The sequence below is a fragment of the Mus musculus genome, chromosome 19 (genome assembly GCF_000001635.26).
Source record: "Mus musculus strain C57BL/6J chromosome 19, GRCm38.p6 C57BL/6J".
Classification (NCBI taxonomy): domain Eukaryota; kingdom Metazoa; phylum Chordata; class Mammalia; order Rodentia; family Muridae; genus Mus; species Mus musculus.
This window is the reverse complement of record NC_000085.6, coordinates 60,979,243-60,991,582: the sequence shown is the minus strand read 5'-3', so window position 1 is coordinate 60,991,582 and position 12,340 is coordinate 60,979,243. Positions and strand designations below refer to the sequence as shown.

The 12,340-nt window shown below is 41.8% G+C and overlaps 1 protein-coding gene across 2 annotated transcripts in view; it reads right to left on the bottom strand.

Annotated features, from left to right (window-relative positions):
* The window catches only part of Grk5 (G protein-coupled receptor kinase 5), a 206,409-nt gene that overhangs the window by 104,386 nt on the left and 89,683 nt on the right, over nucleotides 1-12,340 (bottom strand). The window contains exon 2 of one of the 2 annotated variants that reach the window (NM_018869.3): nucleotides 3,786-3,881. The exons of the other annotated variant lie outside the window; for it this stretch is intronic. Within the exon in view, the coding sequence (NP_061357.3) occupies nucleotides 3,786-3,881 (96 nt within the window). The remainder of the gene's footprint in view (nucleotides 1-3,785; nucleotides 3,882-12,340) is intronic. 2 annotated transcript variants of the gene reach the window in all.

The following is a 12,340-nucleotide window of genomic DNA, read 5'->3' as shown; positions in this document are numbered from 1 at the left end:
CAGGGTCATGGGCTAATCCAGAGCCCAGGCCTGCCTTCCTAAACAGTGTACAAAAGACCATGGTTTGGTACATATCACCATGCTAATATTCCTAATCTTTGAGAATAAGAGTAGGAAAAGTGTTAAATTAGATACTTTCAAGTTTAAACCCTTAAATCTAAACTTTCATAACTTTAAGTCAAAAAGATTAGCTAAAGTTAAATTTACTCACAGCAAATACATCATAACTTTTTTTTAAAAGACTACTAATTTGAAATATTTTGTGTCAATCTTTATCCAGCCAGTAATTTATAAGATCTATTATGTGGCAAGCAGTACTTCAGGAGTAAAAAGGTAAAATACAGCCACTTCTAACTCAGAACAGTTGGTCCAGTAGAGAAGACAAAAAAAATACAAGTAAATGAACAAATGAAGATGACTTCAAAATGGGGTTATAAACAGAGGCCATTCAATAAACAGCTCTACATGAAAGAACATAATTATAGCAGACTCTTCTTTAGATGGCTCCTTGTTAGAGGTGATGTTTAGTCTGGAACCTTAAAGTCCTCTGGCAAAACAAAGTGTAGGTAGAGGGAATAGCTAGGGCAAAGGCTCCAGAGCTGAAAGCAAGAAAACACAGGACAATAAAGTGCCCAGAGCATCTGTGAATGGAGGAGGGAGTGACCAAGGGCACTGAGGATGCACTGCAGAAGGCAAGGTAGAGGCTGTGATGCCAAGGGACTGTGTTCTCCTATGAAAAAGATATCATCTAGCCTTTCACCAAGGTCTACCAAAAATTCACACTTCCTTTGACCACAAAAGTATACAATGCCCACAGTGATATTAGCAGTGCCTGGGACTTTTTACCAACAGAAATTGCAAATCTACTCATATTGTAATTGCTGCAGATATCCAAAAATACCACTTACGTTCATCACAGATGCAAATACACAATAGCTATTAATCAACTGTTAGACCTTGTTATTTCAAGCATTAATAAAAAAGCACATACATTTCTAAATTTTACATTGTAAAAGTATTTAGTAACTGTATATGAAAAGAACTGGTTTCCTTGGTAACTCTGCTATTCTATTTTGCATATGAAAAAAAGTATTATTCTGAAAAGGGGTCCTCAGGCTTCACCCTAGCCAAAGCTTTTTGTCACCCATGACCTACCACCCACAGGTCAAGAGTTAGAGGTTCATTCCAAGCAGGGTAGAAAAATGAATGTGGGGCGGGGGTGCAACAGAGGAATAATTGTTAGTTTCTAACGTCATCTGGGGGGCTGGGTAGAGAGGATCTGTGGCTGCCCAAGGCAATGCTGAAGGCAGAAGTCTGTGGCTTTTAGTAACCACTGTTCTAAATGATTCTAAGGAGGCAGCATCTCAGGGTCTTTGTCAGCTTGACTCCTTTCTCTTATGGACAGCCTTCCCACTGCACCATCCCACACTGCCTAGTTGGCCCTTTTCAGTGCCTGTCCTGGGACACCTTCCCAGGAAGCTTCAGAAAATGAGCTCATGTGTGCATAAGAAAAACAAACTTGGTGTTTGCCACTGTTTGGTTTGTGTATTGGTCTAGAAAAGAAATGGGATTTTTATGTAAGAAAGCCTTCCAGCAGGACCCCAGCAGCTGCTGGGCAAACACCACAGCGACAGACTATAAACAGGCAAAAGGCCCAACTCCTGGCCCAGGCCCATATGCGACAGACCCTCTGCTTACATCGGCCTTCTTGTTTTTTCCAGTGTCTTCCCCACTGCATCAACACACAGAGGCTTTTCAACATTCTCTCAGAGAACCGAGAATCATTTTCAAACGGGAGGCCTGGTTCTCATACTCATGGTTACAGGCTCTACCAAGAGACTTGTGAAAGGACTTAAACTGGGCTGGAGCTGTTGGGTGAGAGTCCATGGTCCAAGAGACTCCAAGAGCATAATCTCGTGTTCCCAGATCTTCAAGTCAGAAATGAACAGAAATACCCTCTGCCCTAAGAAACAAGGTGAAGGATAAGCAGGAAGCCCTGTAGGAAAGAAGAGTATAATGAAGGTATCTGAGCCCCTAAACTTGGATGAAATTTGGGTACAGCTGGAGTCTGGGTAAGAACAGTTACCCTCAAAGGAGAAGAAGTCCTTTAGAGAACAGAAATAAATAAGAAGGGATGCTAACCTTGAATCTAGGACCAGACTGCTAATGAACTGAATGTTTACATCCAAATCAAGGTACACATGCTGAAGCCTAACACAATGGATTAGGAAGGGAGCACTATGAATAGGGTCAGAGCCCTGGCATGAAGAGGAATGAGAAACTGTGTTTTCTTCTACTAAGGAGCCATCTATAAAACAGAAATGATCCTTCATCTTGAACATCTAGAAACAAATAAAAGTGAGCATCTACTGTTCAAGCCACCTGATCCATGTTATTTGCAATAGTGGTCTACACTGACTGAGAAAGAGGCTATGTGGGTCAAGGTCTGGAAGTAGGTTTGTCATTGCAGGTGTGAGCCAAAGAAGCAGGTCTGCACTGTGTCCACAGCTTCCCAGATGCACTGTCTGCCTCTTTCTCAACATTTACTTTTTAATTATTTATTTTATGAGATCTATCTACAATGTATGTGCCTGGTATTCAAGGCAGCTAGCAAAGGGCATTGAGTTTTCTGGAACTAGAGTTACAAATGGCTATAACCTACCATATGGGTTCTGGGAATCAAACCTGAGTCCTCTGAAAGAGTAGCCAGCGCTCTTAACCACGAAGCCAACTCTCCAGTTCTATATGTTCCTTTCTAGAAAGTACAGGTTGGTTCTTTTAATTTTTTTTCCTGGTGAAGAAGTAAGGGTCCTTTGTCAATTTGCAATAACATATTAGGTTTTGTCCTCCTCCGCCAACACCCTATCAGGGACATAACAGGAGCAAAAAGGAAAATCTTTTATTCTTTATAGCTCAACGGCCTCACTTATCTGCCTACTCTCTACATTCCAAAATCTTCTATGCTTCCTGGAGTTTTCAACTGCCCTTGATGAAAAAGATAAAGAACACTGCATCTACTCCCTCTTGTTTGGAACCAGAAGTACCTGAATTTCATATTTGTATGTTTTTACACTCTTAAAAAGCACATGAACCCAATACAGCAAAATATGCAGACTTCTTTAATCTGGAAGGAATATGCTATGTTTGTCAGACTCATTTGGTGTGGTTGCTATGCCCCCAAAGGAGCTAAGCAAAGGCTATTGTTGTTGAAGGTGACCATGCCGGGGCTAGATAAAGGCAACTAGGCTGAGTCAATGGGCTACTAGCTCCACCATGAATACCAGGCTCCCAAGTGAGAGGGACAATGAGCCTAAAACAGAGTTGTCTCCCAAGAGCAGGATATATGGGATCCAGGAAAAAAGGGAGTTCTGCCTGAGGACTCCTGTAACCTGCCCAAAGTATCCTGTACATTTCCTATGGTTGCTATAAAAATTACCATAAACTAAGTGGATTGAAACAACACACACTATAGGAGACTCTGTTCTCTGGAGACTCCAGCTGGCCCTGGTTTATCTTCTCTGCTCTAACTTAATCTGGGATAACGGGGCCAGTTAAAGAGCCATTGTGCTTCAGTTTCTCCTTATGTAATTAAATAACAGCACCTACCTCAAAGGATACCTGAGAAGGAAAGTTTGTCCTGACACACACAAAATAGTGATCAAATGCTGGTTGTACCTTCAGGCCTATTAGCAAAGATGTCAGATGGAGCCAGAATTCCTGTATCTGCTTAGTTAAATTGTATTGGCCTAGTTTACAGAGGCCTTGACAGCTAATGTGCTCCTTACCTATGGTCCTTCGGAGGTCTTCACACTGGCTGATGTGAGGAAACTTCAGGATTTCCTTCCACTTCTTGCTTTTCCCTTTGCGCTTTCCTCCACCCCCTGCAGAGATGGAAAAATGCCACTGATGTTGGTGCTGCCCAAAACTTCAGAGCTTGCATTCCACCCACCCCATGAGCCTCTCCACAGCTTCTGGGCTTTAGGTTTTGTTTTGGTTTTTTTTTTTTTTTAGGGTATTTTAAAAATTATATTCAACACAATATATATTTTTATATCAATCATAAAAATGGTGAACATGTTATTAAATGAACATAAATAGATAAAGTCTTTTTGTTTGTTTGTTTGTTTGTTTTTAGTAGAGCTTTAAAATCTTGGCTCTTACTGTAGTACAAACCCAAAATAACAATTTTTAGACATTGGAGTTCATTGTAATAAGGCTGTACCTCAATGTCCTTCACATCACCAAAGGATTTTACCTCCACAGTAGCTAAGCTAAGAGTTGACAGTTCTGTTGCGCCAAGGAATGAATTGTAGGCACAATTATTTGGATACAGATTTCCTGCTATGGTCAAAGCTATTTGACTTGAGTGATTGTCATCATTCTCAGCCCACAGGGACCAGGTAACATTCATTTAAGAAATGGTGTGTGTATCAAGATGGTCTATTCATGAAGTCATTCATCAACTGTTTCAATGAACAATGGTTCTGCTTGGAGGGTGGCACAGACATTAGGTGAGGGTAAGATTCTGGTTTATTGGCTGTGATGATTTTGAAAAGCATTCATATCAGAAAAAGAGTAACTTATCAGGTCCTCTTCTTCAAAATTGATACAATAATTATAAATATCAAGCAAAACATTCAGTCTCACTCCTGTTCTCTTCCAAGCCACCTTCCAAATTAATTGTCTACGTTTCTTTTAGCTGTATAAATAATTTTCATATATGTAAGCTGTTCTGAAAACCATAGTATAGTGTAAAAACATCAAATAAACAATCCTACTAATAAGGAGGCTGAGATAGGAGAAGCATGATTTTAAGACCATTATGTGGTATACAGCAAGACACTATTACATACAAACAAGCAGAAAGTATATATGGATTGTACAATATTGGACCTATTTCTCCAATTACTATATTAGAGAGACCACTGGATGACAGCCAACAAATTTCTAATTCCTCATATTTTTGAATTTCAATTGATTGGGATATGTGGTAATATTAATTTTCATATTAAGAGATATTAAGAAAAAGTGATTATCTCCTGCTATTCTTGTTAGAGGTGGAATTATGCTTGTGTGGGTTTGTTGAAAGATTACTTTCTTGCTTTTTCTAGGGTGTAGTTTCACTCCTTGTGTTGGTGTTTTCCATCTATTATCCTTTGTAGGGCTGGATTTGTGAAAAGATATTGTGTAAATTTGGTTTTGTCATGGAATATCTTGTTTTCTTGGTCTATGGTAATTGAGAGTTTTGCTGGGTATAGTAAACTGGGCTGGCATTTGTATTCTCTTAGGGTCTGTATGACATCTTCTGGGCTTTAGATTAAGACAATTACATACCCTGAACCAAATGTGTGCATGTGCATACACGCATGCATACACACACACACACACACACACACACACACACACACACACACACACACACACGTGTGCACATATGCTCTCAATTCTCAGACACAAGGATTCAGCTTCCAGAATAAGGCTGATAGATTGTGTAAAACAGAATAATGCACCCAAAGATGTCCTAATCCTGGGAATCTGTGAATATATTAAATTATACAGAGGAGGATAAGGTTAAAGACAGAATTATAGACAACAATAGAAACATTTTCTTGAATTACCAAGATAGGTTTATAGTGGCTAGTCATGTCAACTTCACTATATTTAAAATCACCAAGAAGACTAGTAAGGTGTACTTTTGAATGTTTCTATAAAGTATTTCCAAAGGTTATTACTTGAAGTGAAAAGTCTTACACTGAAGAGGTGGCATGGTTACATGGGCCCGGAGGTAAAGAAAAATGAAAAACAATAAAGCCACCTAAGTATCAGTTTCCTCTTTTCTCTGCTTTCTGGTTCTTGTGATTCAAGTTCTCTATTCCACCCTGTTCTCCCAGCCATCTTCAAAGGGTCTGAACACTGAAACCATGAAGCAAAATAAATCTTTCCTTCCTTATGTTGTTTTTGACAGGTCTCAACAACCCAAAAACAACCAATGAAAGGTTCAGGGGGATAAAGGGAGGCAGAAGCATCAGATCCGAGTAAGAAAAAAAAAAAAAAAGTGAGAAAAGTCTGTCTGGCCCCTGTGAGCTATGAAGAGGTAAAGGACTGCAAGCCAAGGGATGGAGAAGGCCTGCAGAAGCTGGCAAGGAGTAGAGAGCAGATTCTCTTCTAGAGCACCCAGAAGAAGCCTTTCACTTACACTTCGTTTTCAATTCAGTGAGACAGGGGTCAGACTCCCAGCATAAAGAACTATAAGTTAATAAATATGCAAGAGTTTTGATCCACAAAATAGTATGTGTTGCTTCAATCCACTTGTTTATGGTAGTATTTACAGCAACCATAGGAAAACGATACAAGATACTTTGGACAGGGGTGTTCTTTCCCCCACAAAATGACCTCCACACCTACATCTGGCCCTTTAGTTCTGCTAAGGATCCCATAATAAATGATTCTTCTATAACTCAGGCAGACTGTAACAATACCTAATGTTTTAAAGGTCATCACTTCCAGACAAACAGGCCAAGTAGTCTGTTGGGTTAAATTACATATTTATATATATTTTTAAAGGATTGATTGATTGATTGATTATATGTAATTACATTGTAGCTGTCTTCAGACACCTCAGAAGAGGGCATCAGATCTCATTATGGATGGTTGTGAGCTACCATGTGGTTGCTGGGATTTGAACTCGGGACCTGCGGAAGAGCCAGTCAGTGATCTTAACTGCTGAGCCCCCTAAATTACATATTTAATGACTGAAAGTGTTAACATTTTTTATTGTTTCAATAGAACTTGATTTTTGGATTTTTTTATTTTGGTCTGTTTTGTTTGTTTGTTTCTTTGACTGATTGGTTGGTTTGGGTTTTTTTTGAGACAAGATTTCTCTAGGCTAAACAAGTCCTGGCTATCCTGGAACTCAGTGCTATAGAATATGCTGTCCTTGAACTCATAAAAATCAGATTGCCTCTACCTCCCAAGTTCTGGGATTAAAGATGCACACCACTACCACCTAGCTTATTTCTCTGTATCATAAGATATAGACAAGCTATGCCCAATCCTGCTACTGCACAAATTCTTCCATCATCCTGGCCACAGTTGCCCCTAGGCCTGCTGCCCTACTTTAGTGGGTTGTCAGGCTTACAAGGGGCTAGAACCGTATATCCTACCTCTCTGCTTCAAAGGGCCCAGTCAGGACCCAGCAGTAACAGCTAGTTATTTCCCCAGGCTTAACCACCTGGGAACCCAGAGGCTCAGATCATTTTCCTTGGTCACATTCAATCCTGATCATCTTCTGCCTCGCTTTATTTCTCTCTGGACCACTGCTTTCAGAGCCTTTGCACTGCTCTGCCAGGAATACCCCCTTCCTACTTTTCTTAATGTTCTTCACCCTTACTTCCAGTCTCAGCTTGTATCACCATCCTGACTTGGTCAGCTAAAGGATATCACCTTATCCATATGGTTCAACAGAGCTTTAGTTGGTTGCTCAGTCTGTCTCTTGAACATACATATCAGCTTATGATCATTCATCTATTCTCTCAGCACATTTCCATTGACTCATTTGAGCACTGCATGTGAATGACCACTAACAGTCAGACCTGTACTCAGTGTATAAAAAGTGTTTTAAGAAATTGGTGAGCTTGCCTTTACTGATAGTAGACATATAGTAGCAGAGACCTAGTGTGATGGTTTGGAGATATGGCCTTGGTGGAGGAAGTATTTCACTGTGGGCATGGGCTTTAAGAACCTCATCCTAGCTGCTTGGAAGCCAGTCTTCTCCTAGAGGCCTTTGGATGAAGATGTAGCACTCTCAGCTCCTCCTGCACTATGACTGCCTGGATGCTGCCATGCTCCCACCTTGATGATAATAGACTGAACTTGAGAACCTGTAAGCCAGCCCCAATTAAATGCTGTCCTTTTAAAAGTTGCCACAGTCATAGTGTCTCTTCACAGCAATGAAACCCTAAGATACCTGGTCTTGCATTTTCTGCCATTCTCTCTTAGCCCATGGTAAATACTCAGTGGCTGCTGATTAGATGTGAATGTGTGCTTTATCTCAGGCACATATTTCTTTCAGGCTCTAGTCTTTACCTTTCCTACCCCTCTATCTGCCAAAGTCACACCTGGACTCTTAGTATAGTTCCAACAGCCACTTTTCATAATGCCTTTGAAAAGCAGAGCCCTGTCTGGCACTCAGCCTCCTTAAAGGGGTAAAGGGAGACAATGATGTGGTTAACACAATACTTGTTAACTGCAAGCTTTCTTCATGGCTACTTAGCAGGAAAAGAAATGATTGCTTGTGGAATTAATGACAACCTCTCTTTTACTGTAGGCCTATGTACTAGCTGTACCTTGAGTCTCACTCACAGATCAAAATCCTGTACTTAGTGAGAGAAGCTCACCAAACCAACACTGTCACAACTGCAAGCACTAGCTCATAGTCATCTAAGGATTCAAGCAGCCTTGAGTCTCTGTCTTTATTGGCTTCTCCACTGTATTCTTACAGCCTATAAAGACAACCCAGTCTCTGTCACTATGAAGGTTACAGCTCATTCCAAGCATTAAAGCTCGATGAACTACCAGAGAGTAGTGGTCAGAGCTGGAGAGGAAGCATGGGAATGGGTAGCCTCAGAAGGAGGATGGCTTAGAGATGGGCAGGATGGCTCCCACTACAAATAAGGGACAAGATGTAGGGCTGAGATGCCAGTTGAACTATGCTCGCTTATGGCTCTAAGGAAAGAAAGCCACAAAGGACCAAGAGGATAGGCCTTAAGCCTGAATGGGAAGGAGTACAGGGGCAAAGCCTGGGAGGGAGCACACTAAGAAAGTATGTGTGTTTCTGGACCCAGGAGCCTCAGTGTCCTTCCAGGTTCTTCATGGTGCAGTTTCTGGAAGCACTTTTTATCAAATGCCACCTTCTTGTTTTTGCTTTCTTAGCCACCAAGTAATCATCTCCTCTTCCTCTGATTAGGGAATGGTAGGAGGAAGGAGGGAACCAACAAAATCAAGAACCCTTCCATGGGAAAGTATGCCTCAGCAGTGAATATTATACAGGACTTGCCAAGTAATAACAGTTAGCCTTTATGTCTCTTTTACTTTTATTGCCTTTTAGACAGAGCCTTACTATGTAACCCTGGGGTGCCTGGAACTCTCTGTGGGTTGGCCTTGAATTTAAAGAGATAGATGGGCTTCATTCTGCCTCCTGAATGATTGTGCCACCAAACTCAGCTATTTAATTTAGAAGTTAAAGATATGTGGTGTTTCTTACACACTCAGGGCCAGGGAACATGGTATCCTCTTTTACTCTTCATATAACCCTAGTGATAGATAGATCCTAATTATTGAATCCATTTTGCAGATGAAAAAATAGAGTCACAGAAAGGAAAGACTCTCAAATCATCAGAGTTTGTGTCACAACTCCAGCAAAGGCTCAAGTGACACTATAAGACTGATGCTCATTTCCTCTTTTAAGAAATGAGTGAAAGGGGAAGCTAGAGAAAGCTTTGCGGATAGCTTTCTTCTTGCTCTTCTGTTGTTATTACAGCACTTGTTGAAGCAGCAGCCCAAGGACGCTTCCAATGCTCAACTCAGAGGGACTAGGAGCCTGTGAGTCTGATGCAAAGTTCTTGAGCAGCACCAGGGATATGGGATAAGTGCTTGCACTTCTTAGAAACTTTCTTGTTCTCTGATTTCTCATCACACAGTCTACTTCTAAATAGGATCTATAGAAACACACAGGAGTTTGAACATGTCTACTGAAAATAATCCCCCCACTTCCAAAATTTGGTGATCAAGGCTCTGACTTGCCATGAAAACTATCCCATTTGTCTGTGTCTTGTCTGCCTTGCATCACATGATAATTGGCCATTATTAAATCCACAGAGTTCTCACGACCTTTCACCAGCTTTCTATCTTCCTGTGCTGGTTATAATGTCCCTGAGGAAATCTGACTGGCTGGCTCTTCTTCTCTCTTGAGGCCACGCATCATGCTCTTGCCTGGAGTCTGCAACAGTCTGATAGGTCCCATCACCGTGAATGGAAAGGAGGCCATGCAAGCAAGTTAGAACAAAGGTACTAGTGGTGGCAGGTATGACTCGAGGGGGCATGGGAGCCACCGAAGCCATTTGCTCATCCTCCAAAGTTTTTTTGGAATACTGCTGATAGAGACCTAGTGTACACAGACCTTAGACTTCCTGGAAGCACCCCCCTACAGATTAAAGGCCTATGGTTTGGTAAGGTCTATGTTATGTCTATGCAAGTGACCAGTTTGTTATAGATTCTCATCAAGGTGAGCCCTTCTATTATGCAAACTAAATAACATATAGGAAAGCTGTAGAAATCAGAGATATTCTCAATATACTCTGGCCATGGTCTGAGAGGTTCTTACATGCCTTAATGCTGTGTTATAGGTCGCTCTGTTGTATTTCCAGGCTCAAAAGGCCAATTACCCACCTGCTCCCAGCCAACACCTAGATAGTGATGCTACAATGCTGCCTGAGAAGTGTGTGTGGTTAGACTCTACTTAGGTCTTTACATTCAGGTGAGTTCTAAGGATTCATCTACCCCATATACCATTACTATCCCAGATGAATGTATCTAGAAGAAACCCTCACAGAAAGGGCTGCCTAAAGCATGCATGTACCACAGTCCCTAAGTAAGTATAAGCCATGGACTCTGGATAACTAAAGTCCATTCTCCTTTAGTCAAGGACAAGCAGGAATACTGAAGAGACATGGCCTTTGTCTTAGTTACTCTTCTATTGCTATGATAAAACACCATGACCGAGGGAGCTTATAAAGAGAGCATTTAACTAGACTTAGTTTCAGAGTGTTAAAGATCATGACTGCAGAGCAAAGGTGTGAAGAACAGCTGAGAGCTCACATCTTGATCCGCAAGCATGAGGCAGAGAAAGCACATGGAGAATGTTGCAAGTCTAACAAGGCCACACCTCCTAATTCTTCCCAACTATCTCCACCAACTGGGAACCAACTAGTCATACCTATAAACTTAAGGGGATTATTCTCATTTACAAACACCATCTTGGGTCTTGGTGTCTGAGTGTTTGGGGACTTCCCAGCTAGATATACAACTCCAGAGATGGGCAGGATAAAGAAGTAGAGAGTTCTAGGAACACAGAGCAGCTTCCTATCTAACCCTGATCCTACCACATGGCAGAGCCAACCCTAGGTACCTGGAAGAGCCAGCTCAGAGACTCAGGAAGAGCCCAAGGTCACATAAGATTGGGTCATTCACACTCCACTGATATTCTTGACAGTCTGAGAGATGAAGAATCAGGCCATGGAGCAGCCTGACAAAACTAGGTAAGACAGGGATGAGGTGGGCAGAGAGAGAAGTCAGAAGAACTATAGGCAAAACAGACTCAAAACAGACTATTTTTAGGCCAATTGGTCTGCCTAATAGTCTGCTCTTTTATTGGCACTTTTATTAGGGGCTTCTGTTGTAACAGACGATCTCAATGATCAGGCAGAAGCTGTGGTGGGACCAGGAGTCTCAGCACATCCTAGGCCTCCCAGCAGTCCTTGCCTCTGCAGAACTGGATGTGGTGAGATGAAGACACACAGTTCTAACCAAAAAAAATTCCATGGTACCGCAGTTTCCAGCTAGAAGAATCCAAAACTTCCAGACTAGAGCATGAAGAGGCATGGTGTACTGCCCAGGGCATGTGGGGTCTGTGGTCTGTAGCAGGTTCCAGCATCTCTAGGCCCCACCTCATGGCCACACCACAGTTGGGGTTTCAGGAGCAGAAAAACCTCAGCCACAACCAGGGGATCCCACAACCTCAAATTAGAAAAACCAAAACCAACACAAGGCCTGGTTACCAGTCACCATGGGGACAAGGAGACAGGCCTCCTTAGCACCAGCAACTAAGCCTGAGAAAAGTATCTGGCACAACTTGGAAGAAATGCACAGCTGAGGAAGGCCCCTTGGGAAACTCTTACCCAAGGACAGAGCTAGCACTGGAGGATGCATCCTTGGGTGGCAGTCATGATGTTACACATCAGCTTACAGCATCTTAACTGCAATATAAACAGTGCCACTGTGCTGAGCCTAGCATTGCTAACTCACTCTGTGTTTTTTCCTGCATTTACACAGGAAAAAAACTGTTACCACTTTGATTTGTTGTGTTAAAAACCAGCACCTCAAGTTCAAAGTACCTGGCACAATATACTGGCACAATATAAGTGCCACTCAATGTGGTAGTCAACATCACCCCCATCTTCATCATAGCTATCCCAGACATAACTACCTCCATTATCACCAGCATCCCTCTTGACTAGCAATAACACCATCTCCAATACCACCTCCACCACCATCATCATCACTA